At 27.7% G+C, this 16,910-nt stretch overlaps 4 protein-coding genes across 4 annotated transcripts; 2 read left to right on the top strand and 2 right to left on the bottom strand.

Moving 5' to 3' along the window:
* Nucleotides 1–85: 85 nt before the first annotated feature.
* Nucleotides 86–3,801, bottom strand: LOC123258421 (signal recognition particle subunit SRP68). Its single transcript, XM_044718419.1, has 3 exons — nucleotides 3,560–3,801; nucleotides 2,916–3,253; nucleotides 86–1,479 (listed from the first exon to the last, which is right to left on the bottom strand). The coding sequence occupies exons 1-3, from the start codon at nucleotides 3,651–3,653 to the stop codon at nucleotides 193–195; spliced, it is 1,719 nt and encodes a 572-aa protein (XP_044574354.1). The 5' UTR covers nucleotides 3,654–3,801; the 3' UTR covers nucleotides 86–192.
* A 394-nt stretch (nucleotides 3,802–4,195) lies between these two features.
* Nucleotides 4,196–6,576, top strand: LOC123258420 (evolutionarily conserved signaling intermediate in Toll pathway, mitochondrial). Its single transcript, XM_044718418.1, has 2 exons — nucleotides 4,196–5,175; nucleotides 6,255–6,576. Exons 1-2 carry the CDS (start codon nucleotides 4,275–4,277, stop codon nucleotides 6,545–6,547), a joined length of 1,194 nt encoding a protein of 397 aa, XP_044574353.1. The 5' UTR covers nucleotides 4,196–4,274; the 3' UTR covers nucleotides 6,548–6,576.
* Nucleotides 6,577–6,707: 131 nt separating this feature from the next.
* LOC123258419 (alanine--glyoxylate aminotransferase 2, mitochondrial) lies at nucleotides 6,708–11,604 on the top strand. The gene is made up of 8 exons (XM_044718417.1): nucleotides 6,708–6,975; nucleotides 7,062–7,144; nucleotides 7,217–7,392; nucleotides 7,584–7,896; nucleotides 9,375–9,575; nucleotides 9,726–10,040; nucleotides 10,720–10,971; nucleotides 11,264–11,604. The coding sequence occupies exons 1-8, from the start codon at nucleotides 6,966–6,968 to the stop codon at nucleotides 11,399–11,401; spliced, it is 1,488 nt and encodes a 495-aa protein (XP_044574352.1). The 5' UTR covers nucleotides 6,708–6,965; the 3' UTR covers nucleotides 11,402–11,604.
* Nucleotides 11,605–11,970: 366 nt separating this feature from the next.
* Nucleotides 11,971–15,476, bottom strand: LOC123258418 (transmembrane protein 64). The gene is made up of 4 exons (XM_044718416.1): nucleotides 15,060–15,476; nucleotides 14,061–14,604; nucleotides 13,823–13,984; nucleotides 11,971–12,676 (listed from the first exon to the last, which is right to left on the bottom strand). Exons 2-4 carry the CDS (start codon nucleotides 14,586–14,588, stop codon nucleotides 12,512–12,514), a joined length of 855 nt encoding a protein of 284 aa, XP_044574351.1. The 5' UTR covers nucleotides 14,589–14,604; nucleotides 15,060–15,476; the 3' UTR covers nucleotides 11,971–12,511.
* Between the last annotated feature and the right edge of the window lie 1,434 nt (nucleotides 15,477–16,910).

Here is a 16,910-nt window from a genome sequence, read left to right as displayed (position 1 = left end):
AAAATATGCCATAGATAAAATAAAAATAAAATGTTGAATGAATAAATTTGTATCAATTACTAAAAAAAAAGAAAAAAAAACCAACTTGTAATACACTTTTAGATATATTTCTTTTAAAGATACATTATTATTAGGATTATTACAAATATAAGTAGACATTGAAGTAGAGATACATCAATCAATATGAAAAAATTACTTGTTACCCCAGCCCCATAGACCTTTAACAAACCCAGTAAGTCCAGCTTGACTTTTCTTCCCTTGATCACCCAATTTGTCAGACAGATCTGGAAACTCAACCATATTAAATGCAAGATCAAAGAATAAAGGTTTACAAGGAATGCTTTTCATGGGTGGTGGAAGATTGAAGACATTAGGTTGTTTAGAAAGAAGCGATGGATCTTCCCGATACTCATGCAATCTTTCGCAAAGAGGTTTCTTGCTTTTAGTCTGTTTAACTGCTCCAGGTTCCTCCTTTTCGTCCTGAAGAATACTGTGCGCATGAACAGCACACTGAGCGCCTTCAACAGAGCTCTCCAACTTGGCTAATTCACTCTTCAAGTCTTCAGGAAGATATTTACTATCCTTGAGAGCGTCTTGAGCGTGATGAAGTGATCGTTGGTAAAGTGCAACAGCTTCACGCCACATTTGCAAATTGGCCATTGATTGAGCCATATAGAAGCACCTGAAAGCACGGTAGCCTTTAGTCTTAGCTTCCTGTTCACGAACATATTCCTCATCATCATCCAAAAGCTGAGACATTTCCAGCAAATTGTGAATCACTGCCTCAAAAAGTCTGACAATATCTTGCGGCTTGGCTTTTTCAGATGCTTCGGCAATTTTAATCAACGCAAGATTTCTTTCCAGAGTCCGGGACAGTTTTATGTACTGCAAATAAGCAACCAAGTGCTGAACTGGTGATTTTTCATCCTTATTCTTCAGCTCATTTTTAAAGTGATCGCGAATAAAAGCTAGCACGTCTTTGCAATCAATTAGATGAGCCTCGAGTAACTCAATCTTAGCCTCATGAGTTGGAGCCTTAGCAAGCGTTTGGTTTAATTGAGAATCAGCGATCAATAAACCTGTAGCACGTGATGGGACAACTCCACAAGATTTTCCACGCCAAGTTGTTTCTTCAACATTAGCTTGCTTCACTTGGGTTTGCGCGATCAAACTATCTAAATTCATTATCAAATCACTGCTCAGTTGGCCTCGCATTTGCATAAGATCATCAATTGCCGACTCGTCTCCTACGTTGTAAGCGCAGTATCTCAAGCTCGGAGCCAGCTCTTCAACTCTAGCCTTATAAATAGTTTGTTCGGATTCTGGCAAAGCAGAAGCAAGCTCTCCGTAGACAACTTGGGCTTTTTTCAAGTTTGTCATTGCTTCTTTCCACAGCTGGAGCTCAAATTGAAGCGATCCTTGCATCCAAGCAACGTAAGCTTGAGCCTCCAATTTTGTTCTTGCATCACAATTCACATTCTGAAATAAAAAAATAATTATTTTTTATTATAACAAAAATTTTAGCGATTCTTATACAGGAAGAAAAATTTCTTGACTGGAGAACTAAATTCTTGGCTCAAGAAAATTTTCGGGTGCCTGAAGGAAGACCGAAGTTGTGTTGGCAGAAGTAAAAATTTTTCGAGAAATTCTATTCTTGGTGGAAGTAATTTTTTCTTAATTCAAATTATCATAAATACTTGATACAATAAATTTTTATATTTGATCAAGATTTTTAGATACTTTAGGAAAGCAGCGCCACCTACTTCAGCTGAGAAAAAAATTTTCTCAAGGTGAGAAAATTTTTCTCTTGAATATTTGATACCCATTTTATGTTATTTTAGCGTGCAATTATACATATTGAATGAAAAAAAATGATGAAATATTATTTGATCTTCCCATTTGACATATTAATCAATAAAAATATTAATGAAAATTTACTTCTATCTTTATATTTAATTTTTTGGAGCAAGAGAGAAATTTTCTCAAGACAAGAAAATTTACTTCTATCAAGAGCTAAATTTTTTGGAGCAAGAGGCTGAATTTTCTCAAAACAACAAGATTTTCTTGAATCAAATAAATTACCTTGGATCAATATACGTATTTCTTAAAGCAAGAAAATTAATTTTATTGGAATAAATGAAATTTCTTATCAAAAAAAAATTTTTTTTTCGCTCAAGAAAATAATTAGGAAGAGAAATATTTTCTTGGCTCAAGTGAACCTTTTTTTCTGTGTACACAGTAAGAAAAATTTCTTGACTGGAGAATAAAATTTTTGGCTCAAGAAAATTTTCGGGTGCCTAAAGGAAGACCGAAGTTGTGTTGATTGAAGTAAAAATTTTTCGAGAAATTTTATTCTAGGTGGAAGTAATTTTTTCTTAATTCAAATTATCATAAATACTTGATACAATAAATTTTTATATTTGATCAAGATTTTTAGATACTTCAGAAAAGCAGCGCTACCTACTTCAGCTGAGAAAAAAATTTTCTCAAGGTGAGAAAATTTTTCTCTTGAATATTTGATACCCATTTTATATTATTTTAGCGTGCAATTATACATATTGAATGAAAAAAATGATTCAATATTAATTGATCTTCCCATTTGACATGTTAATCAATAAAAATATTAATGAAAATTTACTTCTATCTTTATATTTAATTTTGGAGCAAGAGAGAAATTTTCTCAAGACAAGAAAATTTACTTCTATCAAGAACTAAATTTTTTGGAGCAAGAAGCTGAATTTTCTCAAAACAACAAGATTTTCTTGACTCAAATAAATTACCTTGGATCAATATACGTATTTCTTAAAGCAAGAGAATTAACTTTATTGGAATAAGTGAAATTGAAATAAGAAAAATATTTTCTTGGCTCAAGTGAACCTTTTTTTCTGTGTATGATTATTTATTTATTTATGTACCTCGATTAATTCTTGAAGCTGCAAAGCATAAGTGGCCGCTTTACGCAGTCTGGATATCAAATGAAATTTCTTTCTCGGCTCGGTATTAGATTCTATTCTCAATTGCAGCGCATAACTCCAAGCGCGCTCAGCCATCGTCAGTGGCACTTGAAGAAATTTATCATCAGTGACGATAGCAACAGTCACGTCTTTTCGCTTGAAATGTCTTCGGTCACCCTGGGGTACTTTGAGCACTTTTCGCAGTCTGCGAAGACGGCGCGAGCAGTAACCTCGATAACGCTGATAGTCTCCGTGGCGAAGACCATGTTGTTGCTGAGCATCTTTTATTATTTTCAAAACTTTATTTTTTTCATTAAGGAATAATATTGATTAATTTAATGTTTAAATTTTTGGCCACTTGATATTTTAATGAATTTGTAAAAAATTTAACTATTCAAGAAGAAATTTTGGAATTGGATTCATAAAGTCTTGGGCTTATAGGAATATTTATACAATAATTTGAAAATAAAGTGGACAAAAAAAGTGCACTGGCGACAAACGGTACTTCTACCCTATTTATAAAAATAAAAATAATAATTAAAGTAACTTAAATAAATGACATATGTTAATATTACTAGTGACAATTGTTGTCAAAAAAAGGATACTTTCTAAAGAATAAACTCGTTGCTCTTTTGGAGTAACTCCTTCATTTTCAGACATATTATTTTCAAAGTCCGGATTTTTCTCCACAATCACCATGGTTTGTTTATAAAAATTATTTTGTCACTGAAATTTATGTATCAAAATTTTTATAGAAATACAAAGTATTGACCACTTAAAAATTGAACACATTCAGGTTAGACATATTTTTTTTTTCATTACGTGGAACGTGGAAGTCGGGTGTCACTTATGTTACTTAACCTTATTTGAGAAAACTTTTTTATCAACTGCAGTATAACAACAAAAAATATATAAATTCTATAATATCGATACCAAAATTAAAAATGGCAACTTACAGTCACTAACATGCATTTAAACTCAAGACTTATTTAGTTTGTTGTTTATAAATTGTACTTTGAATTATTTATTGAAAAAATTTTTTATATTATTTTTCTTTACAACTATGCGCAAAATTGTAAGTATTAACAATATTATAAATAATTTTTTCATAAAATTATTTTAGGTTATTTTTTATTTATTTTTCATATTTATAAACAAATAATAAATAAATGATTAAACTCAAGATATTTAAAAACTAATTTTAATTTATTATTACAGATTTTAAAAATGACACTTGGAAAAATTTCATAAATCATTTTAATTATTAATTTATTACTATTATTGTTATAAAATTTAATTGTTATTTAAAAAGCAAACAAAATGTGGATCAGAAGAATATCAACAATGAAATTTTCGTCAAGTGTAAGACTTTTTACAAAAAATACTCGAGTTTCTAGAAGTTTTAAACAACCGTCAGCTCTAAATAAATTTATTCATACGAGCATAAATAATTTTTCTGTAAATGTGGAAGAGAAGGAGAAAAGAATCGCGTTATTTGACGCTGCTAAAATAAAGAGTAAAAAAGAAAAGTCAACATTTTTAGCTGTTTTGCACGCGTACATCAAAGAAGGTGAACGAAAAACTGGTCATGTGCAATTTGTATACGCGGCATTGCGTTATATGAAGGAATTTGGAGTCGCTGATGATTTAGAAGTGTACAAAGCAGTGTTGGACACACTACCAAAAGGAAGATTTGTTTCCAAAACTTGGTTTCAAGCTGACATGTTTCACTACCCGCGTGAGCAACAGTGCGCTATTGATTTGCTGCAGCAAATGGAGGATAATGGTGTAATGCCAGATCCAGAAATGGAGCTGATGGTCATCAACGTATTTGGCAAGCATGGGTTACCACTGAGAAAACTCCGAAGAATGGCGTACTGGCAAGGCAAATTTAAAAACTTAAACCCTTGGCCATATCCACGACCTCTTCCTACTGACAATTTTCAATTAGCGATGCTTGCAATTAAAAAAGTGTCCAGTGTCGATGTCCAGACGACTATTACGGTCTTTGATACCGAGGAAGTTAAAGATTCGATCGATAAAACTTGGATTATTTCAGCATCTAGTCCTGATCAGGAGAGGTTGATTTCTAAACATCCTCCCAATCAACCCGCTTATGTAGAAGGACCTTTCAGAGTTTGGGTTTGGAAAGCTTCTGTCGACTATTTTTTACTTCATACAGATCCAAAAGAACGAATTGTTGAAGATATTGACATTGACGGTAAAATTAATATTAAAATTAGTTAAGGGGGGAAATACGCGTAGAAAGACGTTTTCATGCTCATTTTTTATTTATTTTTTTAAGGTATGAAAATTAATGTTATTTATTGAAACTATCAGGTTATACATATATTTATATGAGCTGATACACATCGTAGGTTGTCTTCTGAGTGTATTTATATGATAAAATGGGTTTTTGTCATTAAATTTGATATCGTTGGAAAAGTCTTGATCTGGAATCGTGTCTTTTCATAGTTTCATATCATTTTCACCGATAGTAAATTTATGGCAATAAGTATTTAGGCTGCAATCAAAAATTCTCTAATCTCTAGATACATAATTAAGAAATGACCCTGTATCTCGTGAACTATTGACATTTTTAAAGATATAAGCTCATCCCGAAGTTACACTCATCAAGACCTTTCATTTGAGTACTCACATCAATTTTTCATATATTTTATATATTTATATATATGGATATATGAAAAATATATCAAAAATGCATGTGGGTACTCAAATGAAAGCTCTGGATGAGTGTAACATCGGGATGAGCTTATATCTTTAAAAACGTCAAAAAGTTAGAAAAGTACAGTGCAATTTAACATAATTAAGAAACAACCTTATATCTTGGGAACTATTGACATTTTTAAAAATATAAGCTCATCCCGATGTTACACTCATCAAGACCTTTCATTTAAGTACCCACATCAATTTTTCATATATTTATATATATTTTATATATGTATATATGAAAAATATATCAAAATGCATGTGGGTACTCAAATGAAAGCTCTTGATGAATGTAACATCGGGATGAGCTTATATCTTCAAAAACGTCAATATTCAAGAAAGTACAGTGCAATTTAACAAAAGTCATTATTTAATAAAGCAAAATTTTAGTTATTTATAGTTCACAAGTCACGGCAGTCACATAGTGACTGCAAGGTTGCTAGTAATTTTTTATACGTTAAAAAAATTTATGAAAATCAGCATGAAAACGGCCTTCTACAAGTATTTCCCCCTTAATTTATTGATTGAAAAATAATTTACATTATTTATTTGTTTATTTATTTATTGTAGATGTTTCAAATCTGGATATAAATTTATGGAGAAGATCTAAAAAAGCTCTGGCGTTACATCGTAGCATTCACGAACAAGACGAGCAAACAATACTTGGAATATGTGCCACAGGAACATCTACCAAAGATTCACTGCTGTCTTGGATCCGGTGCTTACAGCCTCGAAATCCAGCGTTAGAAAAAATTCCGATTCTATTTAAATTCACTAGTATGGTTAATGACAACGAAAAAGTTGAACCCGCTCCAGAGCGTAAAAAAATATCTGATGGAGATACAGATGAATCTAAATTATAAAGTTGAGAATTTTAATTGTATTTTTTGTAAATAAATCTTTAGTACAATAGAAGTTTGTGTACTAATGATTTTTTATTTTTTTTATGTTAATTTACATAATTTTATTATTATGATAATTCTTATTTATGAGGATACTTTTAAGTCAACAACTTTTACTTTCTCCCACTTGTCAGTGCCCGACGTATCACGTGGAGCAATTTAATCAGTATGTACAAACGTACATGCGCAAAAAATATGAACATGTGTAATAATACACAATAAAGTTCGCTTATTCATTTTATCGATGTAATCCGGCAACGTTGCCCGCGAGACCATTCAACTTTTGAAATTCTTCGATATCGCAACGTCAGTATTGATTTTTATTTCCAACTAATTATTTTTAAACCTAATTAAATATTTCAATTATAAATTATTTAAAATGTCTCGAGGTGAGTTTTTATTTTAAATAAAATTGGAGCTAATTTTTAAAAAGTATAAATAAATTGTATAAAAATAACATCAATTTATTTTTAAGGTATCATCAATTGGAGTCAATTAAGATGTTACAGCTCATTGCCGGAATTGCCACATTGTCAATATAAGACTCCAATTTATCAAGTAAGTGTTTAAAAAATAAAAAAATTTTTATCTTAATTATAAATGTAAAAAAATTTTTGATTATATTTTTAGGGAGCTGATTATGAGACAGTGAAATTGACGAGACTTGCACCGAGCGAACGTCCTTATTATAAAAAACCGCTCCTTATACATGAAGGTCATGGTCAGTGGCTATGGGATCATACTGGTCGTCGTTACCTCGACATGTTCGCTGGAATAGTAACTGTAGGTGTTGGACACTCGCATCCGTAAGTTCATTAAGCGTCTGATCTTCTTATCTTCTCTTATTATTATTATTATTATTTTTATTATGCATTAAATTATTTGCGCATTATCTTCTTTAGCCACTTAAAATAATAACAATAATGATCATAATCTGTTGGACTTTTATTTTTAAATTGATGATTTATTTTTATTCATTTAAAATTATAATTTTTAGGAAGATTGTCGAGGCGCTGTCAAAGCAAATATCCAAGTTGGGAAACACGACGGTAATTTATATGCACCCCCAGTATCATGAGTACGTCGAGAAATTAAAAAAAAAACTGCCTGAAAAATTAAATGTTGTTTACTTAGTAAACAGCGGATCAGAGGCCAATGAATTGGCATTTTTAATCGCAAAACTTTACACTGGAGCACAGGAAATTATTTCACTGCAGAATGGATACCACGGAGGAACATTAGCAACGCAAGCAGCTACTGGATTAAGTGTTGCCAAGTATCCAGTACCTCAAGCTAATGGATTTACTCACGTAAGATTTAAATGTCCTAAGCAAATACACTTTTAGTAGATTTCATAGAAATCTAACTATTGCATTTGTCCTCGAGACGCAACTTTTGAAAAATTTAGCTATTTTCTGACTCAGCTCGTCAAGCTGGTTCAGAAAATATCATTAGTTTAATTTAAAAGTTTATATATGTATGTATTTAACGCGACTTATCCGGACAATAGCGTCTCTAATTCATAATGAATCTTTTTCAAACTCAACATACTTAATTTTTAGACAAATATCAAGGCCAAGTTCAAAGATGAGCTTAATCAGTCAAGTAGTTCAGAAATTACAAAATTATAAAAATTCATATTTTGGCTGATTCTTTCGCGCATAACTTCCGAATGAAATAACTTATCGAATTTTTATAAATTGCATTTCAAAGCATATTAAACGAGCTTCAATTTTCATGCCATTTTATTCTCCTAAACTTAAAATAACTTACTTATTTGTCTGTAGGTTTTTAATGAAATTTACTCTTGCAGTCATTTTTTCGATCAATTTATTTATTTATTTATTTATACTGACGCTAATCGGCAATATACATAAAGATTTACAGAAGTTATAAAGAGTATCAGGGAAAAATTCAAGTAATTAATAAAAAGGCCATTCGGCAGCCGAACTGGAAGTAGATTTCATGGTGAATAATAAAAATACTACTAGGGTTGAATACGAAAAAAAAAATAAATTTCTGTTTGATTAAACAACAAAGACGTCAAAACGAATGCAAAAGTAAAATTTCATTAAATCTGTCTGAGAAAGCAGGTGATTTTTGGCCTAGACTGATAATGAGGTACACAAATTAAAGCTTATTTAATAAGCTTTTAGATGCCATTTATAGAATTTTGATAAGATATCGCGTTCAATTGTAATTGCACGGAAATAAGGTAAAAGTGAAAATTTTTTGCGATTTTTGAAAATTTTTGAATTGCTCTCATTTCTAAACTAATCGACAGATTTGGCTCATCTTAGAACTTAACCTCGGAAATCGTCCTAAGAATAAGTATGTTACGTTTTATTGAGATCCGTATAGAATTACGGAAGTTAGAGAAGAGACAATTTCGATTATATCGTATATATATGTACATACATATATAAACTTTTGAACCATATGCATTTTCTGAATCCGCTTGACGAGCTGAGTCGAAATATAGCAAAATTTTTCAAAAGTTCCATCATGAGGACCAATGCAATAGTTAGAATTCTATGAAATCTACTAATAATTAATTAAAATTGTTTATTAAATGAAGTTAGTAAACGTTCCTCCGTAGAAATCCAAATCGTCAAATTTTTCCAGTATATATCTCATAAAAATCTATTTATATTTTTATCTTTATTCTCAATGTATTTTTTTTTTTGTATATAATTCTAGTAGTTTTTTTTTTCTATTCATTATGAAATTTACTTTCATTTAGGCTGCCGAATGGCCTTTTTTTAATTTATACTGTTTTCATTGATAGATAATGAATCCTGATGTCTATAAAGGACCGTGGGGAGGCTCTCAATGCCGAGATTGTCCAGTATCTCATGGAAAAAATTGCCAATGTGTTGGAAATAATTGTCAGGCTGCAGATAATTATTTTACTCAATTGCAAAATGCTTTTAAATATAGTCTACCGTCTGGAAAACCTATAGCCGCTTTCATAGCAGAAAGTATCCAAGTATGTCAATAAAATTAAATGATTTATCGGCAACGTATTGTTAGTCATTAATTAAAAGAGCGATTAATAATAATTTTTTATTTTAATGACTACAAAAGTTCTCATTGTAGTCATTTATCTTAAATGATATATGTATTTATGTATTTTCAGGGCATTGGGGGTATCGTACAATATCCTAAGACATATTTATCCAAGGTCTACGATTTTGTACGAAGCAAAGGGGGAATTTGTATCGCTGATGAAGTTCAAACTGGCTTTGGTAGAACTGGTGAAAATTTCTGGGGCTTTCAAGGACACAATGTTGTACCTGATATTGTTACAATGGCTAAAGCAATTGGTAATGGATTTCCTCTAGGTGCTGTTGTTACTACACAAGAGATAGCCGAAGTCTTGAATAAGGCTATGAGGGTTAATACTTTTGGTGGTAATCCACTGGCTTGCGCTGTTGGTTCCGCTGTTCTTGATGTAATTTAATTTTTTTTTAATAATTTTGGTTTTTATTTTTTATTAATTTAATTAAATTAATTAATTTAAATAATTAATTAATTTAAATTAATTAATTAATATAACCAATTAATTAATTAATTTAACTAATCAATTAATTAAATTAATTAATTAATATAACCAATTAATTAATTAATTTAACTAATTAAATTAATTAATTAATTTAACTCATTAAATTAATTAATTAATTTAACTCATTAAATTAATTAATTAATATAATTTAATCGATTAGATATTAGATTCGTTTTATTTATGCCAAAGCCTGACGGCCAGATGGCAATTTTCAAGTACAAAAAACATAAGAAAAAAAATTTAGGGTACAATTATTCAATACATTAAAATTATAATGGAGTAAGATGTACGACAATGAGAGACTACATAGTAAATTGACGATGTAAATGAGATCATAATAGAGATAAACAATTAAAGTATCTTATAAAATAAGTAAAACTAAAATACAAGACCTACTATTTTACAAAAGTAGTTTCAATTAACGCGATTAAACTAAGAATTTATAAAAAAGCTTATTAAAAGTCCAAATTAAACAAGTAATTGAAGAGTTTATTTTTGAAAACTTCAAGATTATGAGAATTTACAATATCTGCTGGAATTAATTTAATTAAAAATTAATTTTTTTTAGATAATTGAAGAAGAAAAGCTTCAGGAAAATTGTTTTATAGTAGGTACACATTTACTGCATAGATTGAGTACTCTAATGCTGGACTACCCGACAATAATTGGAGACGTTCGTGGTAAAGGGTTGATGATTGGAGTTGAGTTAATAGGTGATGTTGAAACAAAAGAACCCATGGCAGTAGAACAAGTGCTAGACATTTTTGAAGACATCAAAGATATGGGTGTTCTGATTGGTAAAGGCGGAGTCCATGGAAATGTACGGATTCATTGATAATTAATTTTTCGACTTGAGGATTTATAGTCAAGCAATTTATAATACTAAAGTTAGCCGACGTTTTTAATTTTTTGATTTCTTTTCATTTATTAAATTATAACTAAAAAATATTTTTTAAAAATTGCACTTATAAATCTTCAATAATTTTACATATGAAAAATTTTCTTTATTATTTCGTAATAATTTTTTCAATAAAAAAAAATTCTAAAAATTTTTAAATGTCGGCTAACTTAATTTTCATAATCAATGTTATTGACTTTTTTTGTTTTTTTAGATATTGAGAATCAAACCTCCAATGTGCATTACAAAAGAAGATGCTGATTTCACAGTTGAGATTATTAAAAAGGCGGTGGAAAATCATCGAGATAAGTACATAAAGAACAAAGAAAGTGTTTATTTCACGGCTGTTTAATTAAATTGAACTGTAAAGTTTTTTTTATTTTATTATACAAATATATAATATATTTTTTTATGTAATATATTCTTTTTACATTTGTACAAATCATCACATTAAAAATTATAACAATCAATTCGCACGATTAAATTACATCAGTTGTTAATGAGAACACTTTTTTGTTCATTTTGTTCAATAAGTATTGCTATATTTTTTTATGAGATATTCTTATTAAATAAAGACGCCTAATTTTATCAAAACAAGTCGGCATATCATGTAATACCTTTTTATGATTTATCTACTCTTAAAAATAAGAACGTTATTTTTTAAACAATCAAATTTATTTATATAATTCACAATTGTATAAATTTATTTTTTTAACGTTGTGAAATCGAATTTACACAAGGAAGACTTGTGTAGATTCGAAAAAATATTTATTCATAATAAATATGTAAAAGTGTCGATATATAAAATTATTTGATTTATTTTTTTATTATTAATATAATAAATAAGCTATTGAGGACGTTATTTTAATTATAATAATATTATTTAAATTATTTAAATCGGATTATTTAGTAATCAAAATGATTATTAAAAATATTTGAATATTTTATTGAGTTTTAATAACACAGTTTGTTTAATGACACGCTTTTAATCACTATTAGTTAGAGTGGTGCAGGTTTAATTATTTTTGTTATTATTTGACTTCTAATGATAATAAAATACTAACCTAAGTAATAGTTAATAAAAAATAATATCTCATTAATAATTATATGCTGAGTTATGACAAAGTTTTAAATGCCGGTAATACGAATTAGATAAACAAAAATATATTAGAAAAAATTAACAACTGTATAATGGAAGATTTTTAAGTCGAGTAAGATTTTTATAAAAAAGAAACAAAATAATTTTATAAATAAAAGTTAATAAATTTTGGCACGCTTATAATTGCATGTTAATAAGTAAAGAATCTTGAGATTATTCAAAATATTTTTTTTTAGAAAAAAATAGGTCGCGATTTAAATCCATTGAGTACAAAGTCTTATCTTATCATCAGAATTTCATGTAATATTACTTTGCAATCCTTATTAATTATCACGTACTTGTTTAATAATAATATTAAATCTTTCATGCCATCAATGATGTAAGAGATCCTTTTGAGTCAGGTAATGTGTCATGCAAATAATGTGAACTGTCAGTCATTGCTGCTAGATCAGCTTCGAGAAGTGCCAGGTGAAGTTCTCTTCGTGCTTTCTGTACTACGTAGACCATTAATGATACTCCAATTATTATCTAGAATTATATTTTTTCATTTATAATTATTCGACTAAAATTAGCCGACGTTCAATAATTTTTTATTTTTTTTATTAATTAAATCGCAACTAAAAAAATATTTTAAAAAAATTTTACGTTCACGATCAGAAAAATATAATAATGTCATGTTTAAAATACCACACTTTACTACAAAATCATACGAGCATTCATTTGTTATATCTGCGATACGGCTTTGGAGAGAACTACTAATTGAAATTATCGAATCTCATAGTTTAGAAACATTTGAAACTAAAGCCTTTGAATTTTTTATGAAATTAGAAATTGATGGTAAATTTTAAGTCTCTGATAAATCTGGATTAATCTCTGGAATCTACGTATATAATTTAGTATGATCTATTTTAACTAATCTAAATTTATCCTCCTATCATCATTAAGTCAAATTATTATTGCAATAAAATGTATTATATGTATCATTTGTATCATGGAAATTTTTGCTATAACCATACGTATATGACGACTACCTAGATCTAATTGTTGTATGTATGAAAACTCATTTCTTGTTCGTGGTATACGTATTTGGAATGCGCTGCCAGCTGAAATTACAAAAGCTGAGAATTTTGAATTATTCTGTAATTCGTGCTATTATTATTATTTACAGAATTATTCGTTTGTTATATTGAACGTTGATTGCTATTATTGAATGTTGTTGCGCTTTGTATGACACAAATATTATTTAACAGCACTATTAACATGTTATTCCATTAATTACTAAATTTATTTTTATTTTTTATTTTTATTTGATGTATTAAAAACTCTGTACTTTATACACTGATTGTAATGTATACTTGATGATGGTTCTGAGGGAGCCTGGGCTCCAGAATCTAATAAAATTATCTATCTATCTATATTTACACTCATATTCATATTTCTGCCTTGGTATTTAAATTAAATAAATAATAATAAAAATAATTTTTCAAATTTTCTACATTTTTTCTTTTAATTTTTTAAAATAAATTATAAAAATTTTCAGATGTCTAATTTAATTTTCATTTTATAATTAACGTTTAATGTAGAGTACTTTTTTTTTCAATAAAAAAATTTTTAAATTAATTTAGTTTTACGAAAATTAAATTAAAAAATAAAATAATAAAATTTAACACTTACTTGAAAACAAAATACAATATAACCCGTCGCAGCAGTTGATTTATCTTCCAAAACATCTTGCATGGATCGTAAACTGCTTCCTAGGTAAACATTTATCAATTGAGCTGGTAGTAGGCCAATTGCACTTGCAATGTGATACCTTAAACCACTAATATTGCTTACCTAAAAATAAAATCAGCATTTAATAAATTATAAAAATATAAATTGACAGGTGAATAAAAAAAATGAAATTTCTTACAGCAAAAATAGTATTCTGTAGACCAAATGGAATTGGAGTTAGTCTGGCAAAGAGTACAACTCTAAATGCTTGAGGACCAGATATAACTCTTAATATTGCTCGCGCAGTTTCACTTCTTAATAATGCACCAATCGGTAACTTTGTTGACAATGCACTGAGTGTCGTATGTGCAATTGCAATACCTAAATTAGCGCCGAGTACAACCAGTGCAATACCACGGACAATACCAAATAAATAACCACTTGCGATTATTAAAAATAAGTAACCAATCACTATAGGAAATGACACTACTGTAAATAGTGATATTACAATAATACTTATTATCCATATATCTTTATGTTCTATCCAATACAATAATACTTTAATATAGTCTTTGCATATAAACACAATAGCTCCCAAGAAAGCTAATGTGGCAATTGTCACGACAATATAACATACTGAATTTGAACTCACGCAATTGCATCTGACAGTTGAATTTTTTATTGGTCGTGTATTTGATTCAATACTTTCAATATCTATTATATCCATTTCTTTGTTTATTTATCTGTAATTAAAATTAAATAAGTTCATTATTAACACAAAATTTTTATTTGAGATTTAAAAATTAACTGAGTTAAAATTGAAAATTAATTTAGCAGATATTTGATAATTTTTAGAATTTTTTTAAGAAATAAATTATGCTAAAAAATTTGACTTGTAGAATTTTTAAAAAATTAAAAATGCAATTATTCTAAATGAAAATTAAGTTAGCCGACATTTAAAAATTTTTAGAATTTTTTTTTATTGAAAAAATGATTAAAAAAAATTTCACCTGTAAAACACTTTAAAAACTGTAAGTGCAATTTAAAAAAAATATTTTTTTCTTCTAATTTAATTATTAAAAAAAAATTCAAAAAATTAAAATCGTCGGCTCACTTTATTATTATTTATTAAAAAAATTATCAAGAGACTGCTAACTTTATTGTCATGAGTTAAAAAAATTAATAATTATAAAATTACCTGATTTTTAATATTTGCATTAGAGTATTTGTACAATTAAATAGTTATTGATTATTGCAAATATCACAAAATGAATAAATTCAAGAAAATAACGGCATATTTTTATGTATAAACTTTCAAAATATAACCTAGACGTAAAATATACACACGTAATAGTGGGTGTGATTATCAGCAGCTCTCTTTACGACGTTTCTCAGCATAACTGACATTTCAGACAATAAAAAACTGATGTGCAGCGTAATAAATATGGATTTTATTTTTAACTAAAGGAAGACTTGTTTAATTAATTAAACATTACCCGCTATTGCTATCTCGGTGAAACTCTATTTCTGATTATTACTATCGATTGTCAAATGTGGTCAAATGTCAGCTGGATGTGTATAACACGATATATTTGTATTTGTATATAAATATATAGAACAATAATAATATGGATGCTGTTGTATGTATATGTGTGTTATATATAGGTGTGTATACATTTATACTTAACCAAGAAAAAATGGTTTGAATTCCATCCAGTGCTGACATCTGGAGAAAATCAAACTGTCGAGTAAGGGAATATTTCTTTTTGCAAATAAGAATTGTCGTTTATTTATATTCTGTTATTTACATTATTATTATCATAAATTATTTTATTGTCATTTATTATTTATTATACAAAATAAATGTATGTTCCATAAAATTATTCATGAAGGTTTATAAGAAATTTGCACACTAGTTAAACTTCTAAATGATTTTAACAAAAACTTTCACGATTAAGGAAGGCTATACTTTTTGCCTATTAATGTATATGTTAGCCTACTATTGAATTTAATTGAACACTTGAACAACGAAGACTTGGAGAAATTTATAAGTGCTTTCTATTTAAAATTCATTACCAAAATTATTTTTTTATTACTGTCCAACATCGTATATAATTACGAATGACAATGAAAATTAAGTTAGCCGACATCTAAAAATTTATAGAATTTTTTTTATTGAAAAAATTGTTACAAAAAAATAAAAAAAAAATTTTCGTTCATTAAAAACTAGAAAAATTATAAGTGCAATTTTTTAAAAATATTTTTTAGTTTTAATTTTATTAACAGAAAAAAAAATCAAAAATTAAAAACGTCGGCTAACTTTAGGATTATAAAATGACACTGAAGTTGACAGCTATTAGATATTTTAAAATAATTTTATAGAAATAAAATTATTATGAAAAAAATTCCACATGTAAAAATTTTTAATAATTATTAGTGAAAATTTTTAGAAGAAAATTTATTTATTGTAATTGATTTGTTATAAAAATTGAAAAAAATTACAGTTGTCAGCTAACTTCATAATTTAAAAACTTATCTTCCTAATCTAAGAATTGTTCTAATAAAATCGTGTAATTTTTTTTAAAATATTGTCTGTAGAAAAAAAATGTATTCTTCTTTAAGTCATATTTCTTCTTTATCATCTTATTTCTTCATAATACTAAAGTTAGCCGACATTGTTAATTTTTTGAGTTTTTTTAAATTATTAAATTAGAACTAAATAATATTTTTAAAAAATTGCACTTATAGTTTTTAAAGTCTTTTAAAAATTAGTTTTTTTTTTATTTTTTAATAAAAAAAATTCTAAAAATTTTTAATTTAATTTTCATTATTTCTTCTTCTATTTTTCTACTTTTTTTTTCTGTTTTTTCTATTACAATAATGAACAATATTATTTGAACTTTTTAGATTATAAAACTTTTAAAATATACAAACAATTATTAAAAAAAAAATTTTTTTTATTAACTTTGTTTATTGAGATCATATTTATATTTTTTTTCTGTTATTGAAACCGAGGATACACAATCACGTAATCGTTTTTTTGAATTTT

This window comes from Cotesia glomerata, linkage group LG2, assembly GCF_020080835.1.
Source record: "Cotesia glomerata isolate CgM1 linkage group LG2, MPM_Cglom_v2.3, whole genome shotgun sequence".
Lineage (NCBI taxonomy): Eukaryota > Metazoa > Arthropoda > Insecta > Hymenoptera > Braconidae > Cotesia > Cotesia glomerata.
Note: the sequence above shows the minus strand (reverse complement) of the source record. Positions and strands in the feature narration are given on the sequence as shown.